The sequence below is a fragment of the Bos taurus genome, chromosome X (assembly GCF_002263795.3).
Source record: "Bos taurus isolate L1 Dominette 01449 registration number 42190680 breed Hereford chromosome X, ARS-UCD2.0, whole genome shotgun sequence".
Lineage (NCBI taxonomy): Eukaryota > Metazoa > Chordata > Mammalia > Artiodactyla > Bovidae > Bos > Bos taurus.
The window spans coordinates 95779090-95800687 of record NC_037357.1 but is presented as its reverse complement, the minus strand read 5'-3'; the positions used below and the strand labels follow the sequence as shown (position 1 = coordinate 95800687).

At 41.3% G+C, this 21598-nt stretch overlaps 1 protein-coding gene across 3 annotated transcripts in view; it reads right to left on the bottom strand.

Moving 5' to 3' along the window:
* MTMR8 (myotubularin related protein 8) overlaps positions 1-19597 on the bottom strand; it is a 285490-nt gene extending 265893 nt beyond the window's left edge. For all 3 annotated transcript variants that reach the window (XM_059883794.1, XM_024988169.2, XM_059883795.1), the window contains exon 1: positions 19475-19597. In XM_059883794.1, the coding sequence (XP_059739777.1) occupies positions 19475-19498 (24 nt within the window). In that variant the 5' untranslated portion in view covers positions 19499-19597. The remainder of the gene's footprint in view (positions 1-19474) is intronic.
* Between the last annotated feature and the right edge of the window lie 2001 nt (positions 19598-21598).

Below are 21598 nucleotides of genomic sequence, written 5' to 3'. Positions count from 1 at the left end.
TTCAGCCTAGCACACTGAACTGTATTCACTCACTCATACCTTCACTTTGGCCTTTGGCAAACGCATTAACATTTACACTGAGAGCAAGTATGCTTCTGGAGTTGCTCAAAATTTTGGAATGCTTTGGAAACAGATTTCTTGACCTTAGGGGGATATTAAATTTAAAATGCCCCCTTTAGAGGGCAGAGCCGAACTGGTTGAGTAGGAGGACATAGAGTTTGTATCTCCTCACAACTAGGGCACCTATCAGGCACTGGCCAGGAACCTCAGACATCTAAGGAAATGAGAGGAACCCTCGCACAACTGGGGAGGGTGTGGGGGAAAGGTAGGAGGGACGAGAAGTGGAGGCCAGATAGAACTGGCAACCCTGAAAGGTGGCTGAGAGAAGGAAGGGGTTCCCATGTTCAGAGGGGCCCACTCATGGCAAGAGAATCAGCAGAGTCAGGAAGAGACCTCTGGGGAATCATTGGATCAAAAGGGAACTACTCAGGCACCAGAGTGCGGCCTGGGACGCAGGCATGAACCTCTGCTCTCTGAGGCCTTCTCCGGCTACACAGGTCCTGTGGACATGGGAGAGAGGGAGCAGGGAAGGAAAAGTAAAGGAGAGATGGGACCAGTGTCTGCCAGGGGTAGCTGAGGGAGCAGAGGGGTTCCTATACCCATCCACAATGAGGGGATCAGCAGGGACTGAGACTTTCCAGTGACTGGGGAGGAGCAGGGAATGGCTATTATTTTCCCTGCCCACTCGAACAGGGGAGCCTGCCGGGTTCCTGGGCCTGAACCTCCAACTTCTGAGGCCCCCTCCAGTTGCAAGGGTCCTGGAGACAAGGGAGGAGTTCAGTTCCATTCAGTCACTCAGTCGTGTCCGACTCTTTGCAACCCCTTGGACTGCAGCACGCCAGGCATCCCTGTCCATCACCAACTCCTGGAGTTTACCCAAACCCATATCCATTGAGTCGGTGATACCATCCAACCGTTTCATCCTCTGTTGTCCTCTTCTTCTCCTGCCTTCAATCTTTCCAAGCATCAGGGTTTTTTGTCCCCCACCCCCTCCCCCCGCCCCGCCCAGTTAGTCAGTTCTTCCTATCAGGGGGCCAAAATAATGGAGGCTCAGCTTCAGCATCAGTCCTTCCAATGAACACTCAGGACCGATCTCCTTTTGGACAGACTGGTTGTATCTCCTTGCAATCCAAGAGACTCTCAAGAGTCTTCTCCAATATCACAGTTCAAAAGCATAAAATCTTCAGTGCTCACCTTTCTTTATAGCCCAACTCTCACATCCATACATGACTACTGGAAAAATAATAGCCTTGATTACATGGACCTTTGTTGCCAAACTAATGTCTCTGCTTCTTAATATGCTGTCTAGGTTGGCCATAACTTTTCTTCCAAAGAGTAAGAGTCTTTTAATTTCATGGCTGCAATCACCATCTGCAGTGACTCTGGAGACCCCAAAATAAAGTCAGCCACTGTTTCCACTGTTTCCCCATCTATTTGCCATGCAGTGATAGCACTGCATGCCATGATCTTAGTTTTCTGAATGTGAGCTTTAAGCCACCATTTTCACTCTGCTCTTTCACTTTCATCAAGAGGCTCTCTAGTTCTTCTTCACTTTCTGCCATAAGGGTGCTGTCATCTGCATATCTGAGGTTACTGATATTTCTCCTGAAAATCTTGATTCCAGTTTGTGCTTCATAACGCCCAGCATTTCTTGTGATGCATTCTGAATATAAGTTAAATAAGCAGAGTGAAAATACACAGCGTTAATGTACTCCTTTCCCTATTTGGAAAAAGTCTATTGTTCCATGTCCAGTTCTAACTGTTGCTTTCTGACCTGCATACAGATTTCTCAAGAGGCAGGTCAGGTGGTCTGGTATTCCCATCTCTTTCAGAATTTTCCACAGTTTGCTGTGATCCACACAGTCAAAGGCTTTGGCATAGCCAATAAAGCAGAAATACATGTTTTTCTGGAACTCTTTTGCTTTTTTGATGATCCAGCTGACGTTAGCAATCTGATCTCTGGTTCCTCTGCCTTTTCTAAATCTAGCTTGAACATCTGGAAGTTCACGGTTCATGTATTGCTGAAGCCTGGCTCAGAGAATTTTGAGGATTACTTTATTAGCATGTGAGATGAGTGCAATTGTGCAGTAGTTTGAACATTCTTTGGCATTGCCTTTCTTTGGGATTGGAAGGAAAACTGACCTTTTCCAGTCCTGTGGCCACTGCTGAGTTTTCCAAGTTTGCTGGCATACTGAGTGCAGCACTTTCACAGCATCATCTTTCAGGATTTGAAACAGCTCAACTGGAATTCCATCACCTCCACTAGCTTTGTTTGTAGTGATGCTTCCTAAGGCCCACTTGAATTCACATTCCAGGAAGTCTGGCTCTAGGTGAGTGATCATACCATCGTGATGATCTGGGTAGTGAAGATCTTTTTTGAACAGTTCTGTGTATTTTTGTCACCTCTTCTTAATATCTTCTGCTTCTGTTATGTCCATACCATTTCTTTCTTTGACTGAGCCCATCTCTGCATGAAATGCTCCCTTGGTATCTCTAATTTTCTTGAAGAGATCTCTAGTCTTTCCCATTCTATTGTTTTCCTCTAATTCTTTTCACTGATCACTGAGGAAGGCTTTCTTAGCTTTCCTTGATATTCTTTGGAACTCTGCATTCAAATGAGTACATCTTTCCTTTTCTCCTTTGCTTTTGGCTTCTCTTCTTTTCACAGCTATTTGTAAGACCTTCTCAGACAGCCATTTTGCTCTTTTGCATTTCTTTTTCTTGGGGATGGTTTTGATCGCAGTCTCCTGGACAATGTCAAGAACCTCCATCCATATTCATCAGGCATTCTACCAGATCTAGTCCCTTAAATATATTTCCCACTTCCACTGTATAATCATAAGGGATTTGATTTAGGTCATACCTGAACAGTCTGGTGATTTTCCCTACTTTCTTCAGTTTAAGTCTGAATTTGGCAATAAGGAGTTCAAAATCTGAGCCACGGTCAGCTCCCAGTCTTGTTTTTGCTGACTGTATAGAGCTTCTCCATCTTTGGCTCTAAAGAATATAATTAATCTGATTTCGGTGTTGACCATCTGGTGATGTCCATGTGTAGAGTCTTCTCTTGTGTTGATGGAAGAGGGTGTTTGCTATGACCAGTGCATTCTTTTGGCAAAACTCTATGAGCCTTTTCCCTGCTTCATTCTGTACTCCAAGGCCAAATTTACCTGTTACTTGTTTCTTGACTTCCTACTTTTGCATTCCAGTCCCCTATAATATAAAGGATATCTATTTTGGGTGTTAGTTTTCAAAGGTCTTGTAGGTCTTCATAGAACCATTCAACTTCAGCTTCTTCAGCATTACTGGTTGGAGCATAGACTTGGATTACCGTGATACTGAATGCTTTGCCTTGGATACAAACAGAGATCATTCTGTCATTTCTGAGATCGCATCCAAGTGTTGCATGTCAGACTCTTTTGTTGACTATGATGGATACTCCATTTCTTCTAAGGGATTCTTGTCCACAATAGTAGATATGATGGTCATCTGAGTTAAATTCATCCATTCCAGTCCATTTTAGTTCGCTGATTCCTAGAATGTCAATGTTCACTCTTGCCATCTCCTGTTTGACCACTTCCAATTTGCCTTGATTCATGGACCTAACATTCCAGGTTCCTATGCAATATTGCTCTTTACAGCATCGGACCTTGCTTCCATCACCAGTCACATCCACAACAGAATGTTGTCTTCACTTTGGCTCTGTCAATTCATTCTTTCTGGAGTTATTTCTCCACTGATCTCCAGGAGCATGTTGGGCACCTACTGGCCTGGGGAGTTCATCTTTCAGCGTCCTATCTTTTTGCCTTTTCATACTGTTCATGGGGTTCTCAAGGCCAGAATACTAAAGTGGTTTGCCATTCCCTTCTCCAGTGGACCACATTTTGTCTGAACTCTCCACCATGACCCATCTATCTTGTGTGGCCCTACATGGCATGGCTCATAGTTTCATTGAATTAGACAAGGCTGTGGTCCATGTGATTAGATTGGTTAGTTTTCTGTGATTGTGGTTTCTGTCTGCCCTCTGATGCCCTCTCTCAGTGCCTACCATCTTACTGGAGTTTCTCTGACCTTGGACATGGGGTGTCTCCTCACGGCCCATGCTCCTGACCTTGTCGGCTGTGCGGTGCTGAGTGGCGAGTGGCTGAGAGGAGATACCCCATGTCTAAGGAGGCAAAGGAGAAGGGGGTAAGAAAACTAGAAGAGAGACAAAAGGGTGCCCTTAAGGGGTGGCTGGGGGAGGGGAGGGGCTCCCACAGTGAGAGTGACCCACCCATACTGATGGGATCAGTAGGCACTAGGAGAGACTTTTCCGGGGTAGGAGTGGAGCAACCAGTATTTCCCCTGCCTGCTCGGCCCCAAGCAAGTCTTCTGGGGTCCCTGGCCTAAACCTCCACCCTCTAAGGCCCCCTTCAACTGTGCTGAGACTAAGCCCTACCCCCAAAAGCCACCATAGGGACTTTTCCTGCAGCACTGATTCTGAATCTAGCCAACCCCCTAAGCCCCACGCCCCAGGCCCAGGCTCCACTCCTGCATAAGCACCACCACCCCACAATCAACCTTTTCTGGGCCTTTTTAAAAAATTATTTATTTATTGCTATTGTGTACTTATTGCTATTTCATTTATATTTTTCTTCTAATATATATATTTTTATTTTTCTAATTATGTTTTTAATTCTTTGTTACTGATTGGCTCTTTTTCTTCTGCACTGCATAGCTTATGGAATCTTGGTTTCCAGGCCAAGGGTCAGGCCTAAGCTCCTGTGGTGGGAGAACTGACTCCAAGCCACTGAATGAATTTAGAACCTCAGACCCCAGGGAATATTAATTACAGTGCATTCTCCTGGAGGTCCTCATCTGAGCACTGAGACCTGGCTCTACCCAACCACCTGAAAACTCTAATGCTAAATGTCTCAGGCCAAACCAGTAAGACAAGAACACGGCCCTATCCATCAAAAAACAAACAACAACAACAAAAAATAAGACAACAAAAAAAAAATAGGTTACAGACGAAGGAACAAGGTAAAAACCTAAAAGACGAAGTAAATGAAGAGGAAATATGCAACCTACCTGAAAAGGAATTCAGAATGATGATTGAAGATGATCCATAATCTCAGAAATAGAATGGAGGCAACAGATCAAGAAAATACAACAACTGTTTAACAAGAGCCAACAAGAACTAAGGAACAAACAAGCAGTGATAAACAACTCAATGTGGGCAAGCTCAGTCACTCAGTCATGTCTGACTCTGTGACCCCATGGACTGCAGCCTGCCAGGCTCCTCTGTTCATGGGATTTTGCCAAGCAACAACACTGGAGTGGATTGTCATCTCCTTCTGCAGGGGATCTTCCTGACCAAGGGATCAAACCTGCAGCTCCTGCACTGACAGGCAGATGTTTTACCACTGAGCCACCTGGGAAGGCAAACAACCCAGTAGCTGAAATGAAAAAAAAAAATACACTATAAGGATTCAATAGCAGCTTAATTTGGAGAAGGCAATGGCAACCCACTCCAGTGCTCTTGTCTGGAAAATCCCATGGACGGAGGAGCCTGATAGCCTGCAGTCCATTGGGTTGCTAAGAGTTGGACACGACTGAGCGACTTCACTTTCACTTTTCACTTTCATCCATTGGAGAAAGAAATGGAAACCCACTCCAGTGTTCTTGCCTGGAGAATCCCAGGGACAGCGGAGCCTGGTGGGCTGTGGTCTATGGGGTTTCACAGAGTCAGACATGACTGACACGACTTAGCAGCAGCAGCAGCTTAATTGAAGCAGAAGAATGAATAAGTGAACTGGAAGATAGAATAGTGGTAAAAACTGTCAAGGAGCAAAATAAAGAAAAAAGAATGAAGAAAACTGAAGACAATCTCACAGACATATGTACGACAACATTAAACACACCAACACTCAAATTATACCAGTCCCAGAAGAAGACAAAAAAGAGAAAGGATCAAGAAAATATTTCAAGAGCTTATCATCAAAACATTTCCTAACATGGGAAAGGAAATAGCCTCCCAAGTACAGGAAGAGCAGAGAGTTCGACACAGGATAAACCCTAGGAAAAACACAAGAAAACACATAATCAAACTAACAAAAACTAAATACAAAGAAAAAATGTTAAAAGCAGCAAGGGAAAAGCAAAAAAATAACATACAAGGGAATCCCCATAAGGTTAACTGATTTCTCAGCAGAAACTCTGTAGGCCAGAAGGGAGTGGCAGGATATATTTAAAGTGATGAAACAGAAAAACATACAACCAAGATTATTCTACCCAACTAGGATCTCATTCAGATTCAACAGAGAAATCAAAAGCATTACAGAGAAGCAAAAGCTAAGAGAATTCAGCTCCACCAGACCAGATTCACAAGAAATACTAACTGAACTTCCATAAACAGGAAGCACAAGAGAAGAAAATGACCTTTTGCTGTCTCGTTCACAGGGTTATACAAACGCATATATATGGAATTTAGAAAGATGGTAACAATAACCCTGTGAATGAGACAGCAAAAGAGACAGTGATGTATAGAACAGTCTTATGGACTCTGTGGGAGAGGGAGAGGGTGGGAAGATTTGGGAGAATGGCATTGAAACATGTAAAATACCATGTATGAAACAAGATGCCAGTCCAGGTTTGATGCACGATACTGGACGCTTGGGGCTAGTGCACTGGGACGACTCAGAGGGATGGTATGGGGAGGGAGGAGGGAGGAGGGTTCAGGATGGGGAACACATGTATACCTGTGGTGGATTCATTTTGATATTTGGCAAAACTAATACAATTATGTAAAGTTTAAAAATTAAATAAAATTAAAAAAAAAAAAGAAAATGACCTACAAAAACAAACCCAGAACAGTTATAAAAATTGTAATAGAAACTTACATATCGATAATTACCTTAAATGTAAATGGATCAAATGCTCCAATGAAAAGACAAAGACTGGCTGAATGGATATAAAAAGAAAACCCATATATATATGCTGTCTACAAGAGACCCACTTCAAACCTGGGAATACATATGTGAGACAGAATGTGAGAGGACGGAAAAAGATACTCCATGTAAATCAAAAGAAATCTGGAGTAGCAATTCTCTTATCAGTTAAAATACACTTTAAAATAAAAACTATTACAACAGATAAGGAAGGACACTACATAATGATTAAGGGATCAATCTAAGAAGATATAACAATTATAAATATTTATGCACCCAACATAGGAGCACCTCAATACACAAGGAAAATGCTAACAGCTGTAAAAGAACAGTAACATGATAATAGTTGGGGGGGGTTACCACCCCAATTACACCAATGGACAGATCATCCAGACATAAAATTAATAAGAAAACAGAAGCTTTAAATGACACAATGGACCGGAAAATTTTAATTGATATTTATAGGACAATCCACCCAAAAGCAGCAGAATAAACTTTCTTCTCAAGTGCCCAAGGAACATTCTCTAGGATAGATCATATCATAGGTCAAAAACCAAGCCTCAGAAAATTTAAGAAAATTGAAATTGTATCAAGAATCTTTTCTAACCACAATGCTATGAAATTAGAAATCAATCACAGGGGAAAAAACTGTAGAAAATACAAACACATGGAAGTTTGTAACACTGTGCTGTTGAATATCCAAGAGGTTACTAAAAACAAAACAACAACAACAAAAAAACCAGGAAATTAAAAATACATTAAAACAAATGATAATGAAAACATGACGACCCAAAACCTATGGGATGCAGCAAAAGCAGTTCTAAGACAGAAGCTTATAGCAATTTAATCTCACCTCAACAAATAAGTAAAACATCATATAAACAATATTAACCTTACATTTAAAGCCACTAGAGAAAGAAGAACAATAAAAAAATACTCCAAAATTAGTAGAAGGAAAGAAATAATAAAGATCAGAGCAGAAATAAGTGAAATATAAACAAAGATAATAGCAAAGATCAATGAAACTAAAAGCTGATTCTTTAAGATAAAATTAATAAATCTTGACACAGAATCATCAAGAAGGGGGGAGAAATCAAATCAATAAAATTAGAAATGAAAAAGAACTTACAACTGAAACCACAGAAATACTAAGGATCATAAGATACTATTCATAAGCAACTAAATGACAACAAAATGGAAAACCTTGAAGAAATGAACAAGTTCCAAAAAAGGCACAACTTTCAAAGACTGAATCAGGAATAATTAGAAGATATAAACAAATCAATAAAACATAATGAAATTGAAAGTGTAATTTAAAATCTTCCAACAAACAAAAGCCCAGAACCAGAGGATTTAACAAGCAAATTATATTAAACATTTAGAGAAGAAATAACACCTAACCTCTCAAACTCTTCCAAATAATTACAGAAGGAGGAAAATTCCCAAACTCATTCTATAAGGCCACCACCACCCTGATACCAAAATCAGAAAAAGACATCACAAAGAAAGAAAGTTACAGACCAATATCACTGATAAATATAGATGCTGAAAATCCTCAACAAAATAATAACAAACAGAATCCAACAACACATTAGAAAGATCATACAACATGATCAAGTGAGATTTATTCCAGGGATGCGAGGATTTTTCAATATATGCAAATCAATCCATGTGATACACTATATTAACAAATTAAAGAACAGAAACCATATGATCACCCCAATAGATGCAGAAAAAGCTTTTAACAAATTCAACACCTATTTATGATAAAATTTTCTAGAAATTGAGCATAGAGGGAATCTGCCTTCACATAATAATGACCATATATGACAAACACAGTAAACATCATTCTCAAAGCTGTAAAACTGAAAGCATTTCCTCTAAGATCAGGAATAAGACAAGGATATGCACTCTCGTCACTATTATTCAACATAGTTTTGGAAGCCCTAACCGTGGCAGTCAGAGAAGAAAAAGAAATGAAAGGAATCCAAATTGGAAAAGAAGTCAAATTGTCACTGTTTGTAGATGACATGATACTATACATAGAAAAGCTTAAAGATGCCACCAGAAAACTACTAGAGTTAATCAAAGAATTTGGCAAAGTTGCAGAATACAAAATTAATGCATAGAGATCTCTTGCCTTCCTATAGACTAACAATAAAAGATCAGAAAGGGAAATTAAGGAAACAACCCCATTTACCATTGCAACAAAAAGAAAAAAAAAAAAAAAAAAAACCTAAGAATAAACCTACCTAATGAGCCAAAACATCTGTACTCAAAACTATAAAACACCAATGAAAGAAATCAAAGATAACACAAACAGATGAAGAGATACACCATATTCATAGCTGGGAAGAAGCAATATTTGAAAATGACTGTACTGCCCAAAGCAATCTATAGATTCAGTGTGAGCTCTATCAAATTACTAAAAGCATTTTTCACAGAATTAAAAAAAAATTACAATTTGTATGAAAACACAAAAGCCACTAATAAAACAATCTTGAGAAAGAAAAATGGAGCTAGAGGAATTACGCTCCCTGACTTCAGACTATACTATAAAGCTGTAGTAATCAAGACAGTATGGTTTTGGCACAAAAAACAGAAATATAGATGAGTGGTACAGGACAGAAAGCCCAGAGATAAACTCATACACCTATGGTCATCTAATCTATGACAAAGGAGGCAAGAACATACAAAGGAGAAAAGACAGCCTATTCAATAAGTTGTGCTGGGAAAACTGGCCAGGTACATGCAAAAGAATGAAATTAGAACACTACCTAACACCATACATAAAAATAAATTGAAAATGGTTTAAAGACCTAAATATATGGTGAACAGTATAAAACACTTAGAGGAAAACATAGGAAAAAACTCTGACATAAATAACAGCAAGATCTTTTTTTTTTTTTTTTTTTTTGACTCATCTCCTACACTAGAGCCATCACAATACTGTAATTATCCTCCGATTAAAACTAATTTAAAAGCCCCAAAAAAGAAAAAGAAAAACAAAAATAAGCAAATGAGACCTAATCAATATCTTTTGCACAGGCTAGGAAACCATAAAGAAGACGAGAAGACAACCCTCAGGATCGGAAAATATATTTGCAAACAAAACAATGGATAAAGAGTTAACTTCTAAAATATACAAACACTCATGCAGCTTAATGTAAAAAAAAAAAAAACAGCCCAATCAAAAAATGGGCAAAAGACACAAATAGACATTTCTGCTTTATTGACTATGTCAAAGCCTTTGACTGTGAGGATCACAATAAACTGTGGAAAATTCTGAAAGAGATGGAATACCAGACCAGCTGACCTGTCTCTTGAGAAACCTGTATGCAGGTCAGGAAGCAACAGTTAGAACTGGACATAGAACAACAGACTGGTTCCAAATAGGAAAAGGAGTACGTCTAGGCTGTATATTGTCACCCTGCTTATTTAACTTACATGCAGAGTACATCATAAGAAACGCTGGGCTGGAAGAAGCACAAGCTGGAATCAAGATTGCTGGGAGACGTATCAATGACCTCAGATATGCAGATGACACCACCCTTATGGCAGAAAGTGAAGAGGAACTACAAAGCCTCTTGAAAGGGAAAGAGGAGAGTGAAAAAGTTGGCTTAAAGCTCAACATTCAGAAAATGAAGATCATGGCATCTGGTCCCATCACTTCATGGGAAATCGATGGGGAAACAGTGGAAACAGTGTCAGACTTTATTTTGGGGGGCTTTAAAATCACTGCAGATAGTGACTGCAGCCATGAAATTAAAAGATGCTTACTCCTTGGAAGAAAAGTTATGACCAACCCAGATAGCATATTCAAAAGCAGAGACATTACTTTGCCAACCAAGGTCCGTCTAGTCAAAGTTATGGTTTTTCCAGTAGTCATGTATGGATGTAAGAGTTGGACTGTGAAGAAAGCTGAGTGCCGAAAAATTGATGCTTTTGAACTGTGGTGTTGGAGAAAACTCTTGAGAGTCCCTTGGACTGCAAGGAGATCCAACCAGTCCATCCTAAAGGAGATCAGTCCTGGGTGTTCTTTGGAAGTACTGATGCTAAACCTGAAACTCTAATATATTGGCTACCTCATGCAAAGAGTTGACTCACTGGAAAAGACTCTGATGCTGGGAGGGATTGGGAACAGGAGAAGGGGATGACAGAGGATGAGATGGCTGGATGGCTTCACTGACTCGATAGACATGAGTTTGGGTGAACTCCGGGAGTTGGTAATGGACAGGGAGGCCTGGCGTGCTGCGGCTCATGGGGTCACAAAGAGTCAGACACAACTGAGTGACTGAACTAAACTGACATACAGATGGCCTAGAAGCAAATGAAAAGATGCTCGCCATCACTAATTATTAGAGAAATGCAAATCAAAACTACCATGAGAGACATCCCTGTTGGTACAGTGGATGGGAAAACACGTGTTAACGCAGAGGACACTAGTTCAGTCCCTGCCACAGAAGAATTCCACATGCCATGGAGCACCTAAAGACCATGTACCACAACTACTGAACTCCCACTGTAGAGCCCAAGAGCCACAACTACTGAGCCCACCTACTACAACTACTAAAGTCCATGTGCCTAGTGCCTGTGTTCCATAAGAGAAGCCACTGCAATGAGAAGCCCGTACACCACAACAAAGAGTAGCCCCCATTCACTACAACTAGAAAAAGTCTCCATGCAGCAATGAAAACCCAGTACAACCAAAAAGAAATAAATTATATATATATATATATACACACACACACACACACACACACGCACATATATATATATATATATATATATATATATATATATATAAACTACAATAAGGTTTTAATCTCACACCAGCCAGAACAGTCATCATCAAAAAATCTACAAACAGCAAGTGCTGGAAATGGTGTGGAGAAAAGGGAATCCTCTTGCACTGTAGGTGAGAATGTAAATTGACATAGCCTCTATGGAGAAGACTATGGAGGTTCCTTAAAAAACTAAACATAAAACTACCATACAACCTAGCAACTCCTCTACTTGGCATATACCCTGAGAAACACCATAATTCAAAAAGACACATGTACCCGAGTGTTCAGTTGAGTTCAGTTCAGTTCAGTCGCTCAGTCATATCCGACTCTTTGTGACCCCATGAATCGCAGCACGCCAGGCGTCCCTGTCCATCACCAACTCCCGGAGTTCACTCAAACTCACGTCCATGGAGTCGGTGATGCCATCCAGCCATCTCATCCTCTGTCGTCCCCTTCTCCTCCTGCCCCCAATCCCTCCCAGCATCAGAGTCTTTTCCAATGAGTCAACTCTTCCCATGAGGTGGCCAAAGTACTGGAGTTTCAGCTTTAGCATCATTCCTTCCAAAGAAATCCCAGGGCTGATCTCCTTCAGAATGGACTGGTTGGATCTCCTTGCAGTCCAAGGGACTCTCAAGAGTCTTCTCCAACACCACAGTTCAAAAGCATCAATTCTTCAGTGCTCATCTTTATTCACAGTCCAACTCTCACATCCGTACATGACCACTGGAAAAACCATAGCCTGGACTAAACGGACCTTTGTTGGCAAAGTAATGTCTCTGCTTTTGAATATGCTATCTAGGTTGGTCATAACTTTCCTTCCAAGAAGTAAGCATCTTTTAATTTCATGGGTGCAGTCACTCAACATCTGCAGTGATTTTCGAGCCCAAAAAATTAAAGTCTGACACTGTTTCCACTGTTTCCCCATTGATTTCCCATGAAGTGATGGGACCACATGCCATGATCTTCGTTTTCTGAATGTTGAGCTTTAAGCCAAATTTTTCACTCTCCTCTTTCACTTTCATCAAGAGGCTTTTTAGTTCCTCTTCGCTTTCTGCCTTAAGGGTGGTATCATCTGCATATCTGAGGTTATTGATATTTCTCCCGGCAATCTTGATTCCAGCTTGTGCTTCTTCCAGCCCAGCGTTTCTCATGATGTACTCTGCATATAAGTTAAATACGCAGGGTGACAATATACAGCCTTGACGTACTCCTTTTCCTATTTGGAACCAGTCTGTTGTTCTATGTCCAGTTCTAACTGTTGCTTCCTGACCTGCATACAGGTTTCTCAAGAGGCAGGTCAGCTGGTCTGGTATTCCCATCTCTTGAAGAATTTTCCACAGTTGATTGTGATCCACACAGTCAAAGGCTTTGGCATAGTCAAAAAAGCAGAAATAGATGTTTTTCTGGAACTCTCTTGCATTGTCGATGATCCAGCGGATGTTGGCAATTTGATCTCTGGTTCCTCTGCCTTTTCTAAAACCAGCTTGAACATCTCGAAGTTCACGGTTCATGTATTGCTGAAGCCTGGCTTAGAGAATTTTGAGCATTACTTTACTAGCATGTGAGATGAGTGCAATTGTGTGGTAGTCTGAGCATTCTTTGGCATTGCCTTTATTTGGGATTGGAATGAAAACTGATCTTTTCCAGTCCTGTGGCCACTGCTGAGTTTTCCAAATTTGCTGGCATACTGAGTGCAGCACTTTCACAGCATCATCTTTCAGGATTTGAAATAGCTCAACTGGAATTCCATCACCTCCACTAGCTTTGTTCATAGTGATGCTTTCTAAGGCCCACTTGACTTCCCATTCCAGGATGTCTGGCTCTAGGTGAGTGATCACATCATCGTGATTATCTGGGTCATGAAGATCTTTTTTGTACAGTTCTTCTGTGTATTCCTGCCACCTCTTCTTAATATCTTCTGCTTCTGTTAGGGCCACACCATTTCTGTCATTTATCGAGCCCATCTTTGCATGAAATGCTCCCTTGGTATCTCTAATTTTCTTGAAGAGATCTCTAGTCTTTCCCGTTCTGTTGTTTTCCTCTATTTCTTTGCATTGATCGCTGAGGAAGGCTTTCTTATCTCTTCTTGCTATTCTTTGGATCTCTGCATTCAGATGCTTATATCTTTCCTTTTCTCCTTTCTTTTCACTTCTCTTCTTTTCACAGCTACTTGTAAGGCCTCCCCAGACAGCCATTTTGCTTTTTTGCATTTCTTTTTGCATTTCTTTTCCATGGGGATGGTCTTGATCCCTGTCTCCTGTACAATGTCATGAACCTCCGTCCATAGTTCATCAGGCACTCTATGATATCAGTCCTTTAAATCTATTTCTCACTTCCACTGTATAATCATAACAGATTTGATTTAGGTCACTGCAGCTCTATTTACAGCAGCCAGGACATGGAAAGAATTTAAGTGTGCATCAATAGATAAATGAATAAAGAAGATGTGGTACATATCCACATTGGAATATTAGTCAGCCATAAAAAGGAACAAAATTACATCATTTGTAGAGATGTGGATGAACCTAGATTCTGTCATACAGAGTGCAGTAAGTCAGAAAGAGAAAAAGTATCATATATTCACACATGTATGTGGAATCTCGAAAAATTGTACCAATAAACTTAGGTCCAGGACAGGAATAAAGAGGCAGATGTAGGGAATGGACATGTGGACACAAGCAGAAAGGGGAGGCTGGGATGAACTGGAAGATTAGATTTGACATAAATGTACTATCATGTGCAAAACAGATAGCTAGTGGGAACCTGCAGTGTAGCAAAGAGAGTTCAGGTCGGTGCTCTGTGATAACCTAAATTGGTGGGATGGGGGTTGGTGTTGGAGGAGGGTCCAAGAAGGAGGGGATATAAGGTATAAATATGGTTGATTCACTTCATTGCACAGCAGAAACTAATATAACATTGTAAAGCAATTATACTCCCATAAAAATAAATGGCCCCTTTGTTTTAGCTGCTACAACAACTGGCAATTATAAAAGTCTGGAGACATTCCAAAGACAACACTGAGGAAGGAAAGGAGAATTGACAGACCAATAGAGCTGCTAAGGCAGCAGCATTACAAGATTCAAGCTCCATACTTGGGAGGATACCTGCTGCTCATCTAAGGAACAGAGATGAGTTTCTGAATGATGCACATTTGATCAACATACTGGGCTTTGGTATATGCTAAATTGCCACTCTACTCTTTGTGAAGTCACACAAGAAACCACACTAAAATTAATACATTAAATTATTCATTGTGGGAACTGATAAAATGATAGCCTGGGAAAAACAATTCTTTTGGAAACCTTCTCCCAAAGTAATGGCTGAAATATGTCAGAGGTGTCATATCTGTCCTAAGCAGAACCCAGAAATACCTATTCATACTTCTCACTGCCACTTTCCTTTGCTTCTGGGTCATTTTGAAATCTGGCAAGTGGATTTTACCTCGCTATCTCCCTTTCAGGGATGCAAATATATTCTGATGATAGTATGCATGTATTCCCATTGGGTGGAAGCCTTTCCTTGCAGATGAGTAACTCTCCTTACAGTAGCCAAAACACTGTTGAAAAGGATTATTCCTACTGAGGGAATTCCCCTGGAATTACATAGTGATAACGGTGCCCATTTCATTGTACAAATTCCAAATGTTATTTGTAAAATCCGGCTTCTACATTTCCACTGTAACTATCATCCTCAATCTTCTGGTCCAGGGGAAAGAAACAAAGCTGTAATCAAAACTCAACTGGCAAAACTCTCTGAGGCTATAGGCCTTCCTTGGCCTAAACTGCCATACATAGTCCTATTACACTTAATATCTATACCCTTTGGAAAATACAAACTGTCACTATTTGAAAAAAAAATTATTGAAAAATCCATGATTCTTGACTTAGGACTATATAATCCCCTTCTAGTCAAGGGAGATCTTTTACATTATTGTCAAAGTCTCATTAAAACTGACCCAGAAGTGAGGCAAATGGCCCCTAATGTGGATGGCTTTCCCAAGATTTGGACAAGGCTGGTACTCTCCATGATCCCCATCAATGAAATCCCTCAAGTTAACCTTGTTCTAATTGCTGCCATCATAGAGTTGTTACATCTCCTTCATTATGTAATAATTGATGATGCATCAACTTGCTTCTCCTTCTTATAGACATATTGTCAAGGAGTGAAATTTTTCATGAATAGGTTTATGGCCAGGAATGAAAATTTAGAGGAAGTGACCCTGGTCCTTCGGTTCTTTGATTTTGACTATAAAGGACTGGACAATTGAATTTCTGGGACTCCTCGTTGAAGCTACAGTTTTATTAATGTGCTTTGTCCTACTACATAGAGTAGGCATCCTCCATGAATGGTAATTCTATCTTATATTAACTTTGCTGGGAATAAGCCTGTGGCTCCAATTCTTGGCCATTTAATTACTCTATTTCACTTGGGATTCTTTCACTCACCAAGGCCATGAGTTACCCTTAGTCCTCTTTATATTAAAATGACTGACTTTTATTGGGATAGTTTTTACTAGAGTTATAGTATTAGCTCTCTTAATATCCATCTGGACTCTTTATACCTGGGAAAATAATGCCTTATTCTGCATTTCCAAAAGTCTAGCCACTGGAGGAAATCTAACAAATTGTTGGATATGCCATCAGCACCCTAATCATTCGCTGAATACTGGGATCCCCTTGCTTTGGCTATCTCTAATCTTACTGGTAACTCTCTACCATATGTTATTCAGAACTCATCTACTTGAATCCACAGTTCCCTTTCCTTGTTTTCCTTGTTTGGAACCAGATAACCCCTCAAACAGTTTCTTAGGAATATGTGTTCTAATGAGGCCCTGTGGTTATCCAGAAACAAGAAATCCAACTTCCAAACACCCAATTTATTTCATTGTTCAACAACAAAATATATTCTCATGATAACCCCCATATATTCCAACAAGGAAGGCTTCTAGGCTGCTCATATATAACCAGCCCATGGCTGAATTTCACCTTTGACGTCTCCTTTCTCTGTGCTCCAGTGAAGTTGCTCAGTCGTGTCCAACTCATTGCAACCCCATGGACTGTAGCCTACCAGGCTCCTCCATCCATGGAATTTTCCAAGCAGGAGTACTGGAGTGGGTTGCCATTTCCTTCTCCAGGGGATCTTCCCAACCCAGGGATCGAACCCAGGTCTCCCCCATTACGGGCAGACGTTTTTCCATTTGAGACACTGGGGAAGCCCTCCATCTATGTATTTGTGGTTGGAAGGTTGCCACTCAGGGCATATCCTGCCTCAATGCCCTAACACCAGGTTCTAATGTGCCCTAGGACTTTTAATCGGAGAAGGCAATGGCAACCCACTCCAGTACTCTTGCCTGGAAAATCCCATGGACGGAGAAGTCTGGTAGGCTGCAGCCCATGGGGTCATGAAGAGTCGGACACGACTGAGTGACTTCACTTTCACCTTTCACTTTCATATATTGGAGAAAGAAATGGCAACCCACTCCAGTGTTCTTGCCTGGAGAATCCCAGGGACAGGAGAGCCTGGTGGGCTGCCGTCTATGGGGTCGCAAAGAGTCGGACATGACTGAAGTGACTTAGCAGCAGCAGCAGGACTTTTAATAGTTCATTAGACTGCGTTAAATTTGTCAGAAATTACCAAATGGCACATACAGTCTACTTTCTGCCTCTGCCAAGAAACCCCTTCTGAGGGATTTCAAAGGTTCCCAAGATTTATTTAAACCACACGGGGAGTTGGTGCCACTGACAAAATTATTCAAAACCCCTCTGCTATCATAGCAGACACAGCTAATGCCACAGCTAAAACAATAAGCACCCAAAAAGACTCCCTGAATTTGCTTGTCCATCTTGTGTTAGATAAAAGCTTTTCCTTGAATTACCTTCTAGCAGAACTTGGAAGAGTCTGTGTCATCTTAAATACCACCTGTTGTACCTGGATAAATGCCTCTGGTACAGTAGAAACTCAAATTGGAATCTTACAAAACAAGTTCACTTGACTTCATTCTGATAGTGTTAATACTTCCCTAATGTTTGGTTTGTTTAGTTGGTTACCCTCAAACATTGGATCTTGGTTCAAAACTGTTTTGCAAACTGGCTTATTACTGTTAATAAATGCTGTCAGCTTCTTTATATTGATAAAGTGCTTGCTTAAATTGATTACTTCTATATTTAACCATTCTACTGCTCAGCTGATACTCATCCCAATCGATATACTTGAGGCAGCACAACATCATGTTGCTTCCAGTGAATTTTCCAATCTATCCACTGATTCATCACAAACCACCCTCTAAAGGACATGATGGACCTGGAGCAGACAACCAATTCTGGTTATGTGGAAATAAGAATTGCTCCAATGATGTTTTCTTCAGGAAAAGACATGGGCAAAAGGGGAAAATGTGAAAATAACTATGTCAGGAATGACTAAGACATGACCTGAAGACCTCCGTATTTGCTACCAATGCTGGACTTTCGCTGAACATTCTAAATTAAAACTGCTGAATAGTTGCTGAGTTGCTAAAAGGAAAGATTGATGTTGACAACTAGACTTTATCTTCCTAAGAAAACACAACTGTCCCTAGTAATGACTGAGATTCATTCCATAACTCAAATCTTATGTATAGAATAATTTTACCCTCCAATCCATATTGTTGGTAAACAGCTTGCATAACCCTGCATTGATTTCCCTCTTCCTGTAAAAATCCTAGCCATTTTCCCCTTGTAGGACACTATTCTGGTTTCTTCTAGACTTTCTGTGATCCCTGAATTGCAATTCTAAGACCCCAAATAAACTACCTTTTTGCCTCTTCACAGTTAGTAATCCTTATGTTTGATATGGATTTAAATTAGCCTGGGCCATATCTCCTATGATCGATAGAAAAAATTAAGCAAAAACTAGTTGTAACCCTTCCCTGTTCTCAGCCTGACGGTAGAAAGAAAACTGACAGGAAGGAAGTGAATTCTAAAAGAAAGAGGCTGGAGTTGGGGAAATACAGAGTAGTATCTGGAAAGAAAAGACATAAAAGAGGCTCTAACTAGGGTCAGCTGTACACAGACACCAACTGGCCTCGCAATGTCACCTCTACGTTTTTTCTTCCTGGATGAGCAGAGCCAGGTCCACTCTGTTACACCTCTTTCCTATAGCCAAGCTCGGGGCTGTACAGATGCTTTTGCCCCCAAACCCACACATGCAAGTTCAGGAGCTGGACTGATGGTCTGAGCAACTGTTGGGGTAGAAGTCAAGAGAAGGGCAGGGAAACCCTGGATAAAGGAAGTAACCCTCTGGGAGGCAATGCCACTCGGGGAATTCAAGAAAGGATGTTACAAGTGCAGCAAGTCTGTATAAAAGGCTGGAGTAAAGGGGTGTATGAGGTAACCGCTGGGGAGCCAGGAGGAGCTAGGATCGGAGGAGACAGGACAGAGAGGGACCCAGCAGGCAACCACCCAGCGCGGAGGCGGCATCAAGTGAGAGAACGACTGGTACAGAACCACCTCTTCTTTGCGTGCCGCAGCCGCCTGCAGGCAGGTCCCAAGGAGAAGAAAGTTCAGTTTGGGTGAAACGGGGTGTGAACCGAGGAATATTACTCCGGTCCCGCGCGGAAGAGGGCGTCAAAGAGCACTCTAAGAGTTGAGAGGGTGTAGCTGGGCTTGCGGCTGAGCATCGAGAGGGAATCCCCGGCTCCCAGCCTCGCCGATCTCTTCTCCTTACCTTGGGCACTGTGATATGGTCCATGACCGCGGATCCCCACACCCGGAATCCTTAGTGCAACTCAGGCTGCTGCCGCCACCACGGTTCTCGCAGCCTTCTTGCCCAACCCTGGTTCTAGCCCCCGCCCTCCCTCTCGTGCTTCAAGTTCTCGTCACCTGATCCTCGCGGAGGCTTCTCTCGCGACACTTTGCCTTCCGCCGCTAACGCCATCTTGCTTCCTGGCAATGCCCTTTTCTTTGGGCGGTCCTGTCAAAATGCCATTCCTTTGGTAGGGGTGTGTACCCAGTAACATCCGACTCTTAGCGACCCTTTGGATTATAACCCACCAGGCTCCTCTGTCCATGGGATTATCCAGGCAAGAATACTGGAGTGGGTTGCTATTTTTTACTCCAAGGGATCTTCTCTACCCAGGGATGGAACGAGAGTCTCTTGCATCTCCTGCTTTGGCAGGCAGATTATTTACCACTGCACTATTTGGGAAGAGAAACTGCTAAATATACATTCTAGCTTTCTAAGGACGCTTGGTTTAAATAAAATCCGGTGATTGGGAGCTTTTTTCATATTGTTTAAGGGAAAAACTATTAGGACTGTAGAAAGGAGGCAGAACAGTAACATTAGGCTCACAAATATTTCTAGGACTGCTTCCATTTTCTTAAGAGTAAAAACAGCAACAACAACAGATTGTCCTAGTTCAGACTTCAGGTTTGGCCCAGGAATTCTTAAGTCCCAGACTCAAGTGCTGGCACCCTTCTCACAACCCATGATGCTGTAAGGATTCTGAGTACCAATACCATTCCACTATTCTTTAATGTTAACAGAGATGGCACCAGTCAAAGATAACATAGACTACTCTGTGGTGATGACTGAGTTTCTGAAGAGCTTCCTGTGAGACCTTGGGCAAGTCACTATAGAATATTTTTGAGATGGTTTATAAGTATATTTTCCTTTCACTCCTCTCATCCAGGGGGAGTCTACTGCCATAAACCTAGTTAAAGCCTGAACTATTAGAGTAGCCTCATAACTTTGTCACCAAAGATGTGGGAAAAGGACCAGGGACCCACTGAACCACCTCTCAGATGAAGTGCAGCTACTCTGTAGTGTTCTCTGAATCAGGATTATGATGGCAAAAAGAACAGTCTGAGACTCGAAAAACCTGGATTTTACTCTCAGGTCTGCTACTACTAACTTGCTGTGTGACCTTGGGCAAATCATGTCACCTCTCTGGGCCCTGTATTCTAGCTAAAACCTCTATCTTGCCTAAATTATTGACATAGTTTGGTCACCATGTTTTGGCCCTGGTTTCCCTAGAATCTGTCCTCAATATGGCATCTTCCAGACTCTAGAATCTATAGTGATGTCACTCCTTTGCTTGAAACCTACCAGTGGCTCTCCATTTCAGAGAAAATCCAAATCTTTACATGGCTTAAAATAAGCCTACATGTGATCTAAGCCTAGTGCCTCTCTGACTATATCTTCTATCACCCTTTTCTTTCTCTCTTTATGTTATATTGATCTTCTTGTTGTTTCTCAAATATACCATACATTCTCCTGCCTCAGAAGCACTTGCTGTTCCTTCTGCCTAGAATGCTCTTCCCCCAGATATCCATATGCTCACTCCCTCATCTCTGTCGGGTCTCTGGTCAAATTCACAATGTCAGAGAATCCTACTTGAGCACCTTATATCAAATAAAACCACCACTACTTCTTCCCCAGAATTCTCTATCATCTTAACCTTTTTTCTTTATATTAATAATTATGAACACCACCTGATATACTATAAACGTCCTTGTCTGTTATTTGTCTCCCCTCTAGGATGTCAGCTTCATGAGGCCAGGGACATTTTGTTCACTGCTAGATCTCCAAAGTCTGGAACAGACCTGGAACACAGTAGGTATTCAATAAATATTTGTTGAATTAGTGAATTTTCTAAACTACCCCAAATTTTCTCTCCATTAACTTTAGCCATTCCTCCTAAAAGTCCCTACTTAAGGCAACTTAGTGTCATTTCAGAGGAAATTAAGGTAGAGATGGTGATTTGTCAAAGGTTTCAGAAGAATCACATGTCAGATTGGACCCCCACAGGAGTAGATAGCATCTGGGACTAAGAAGGAAAATGTGGAAGGA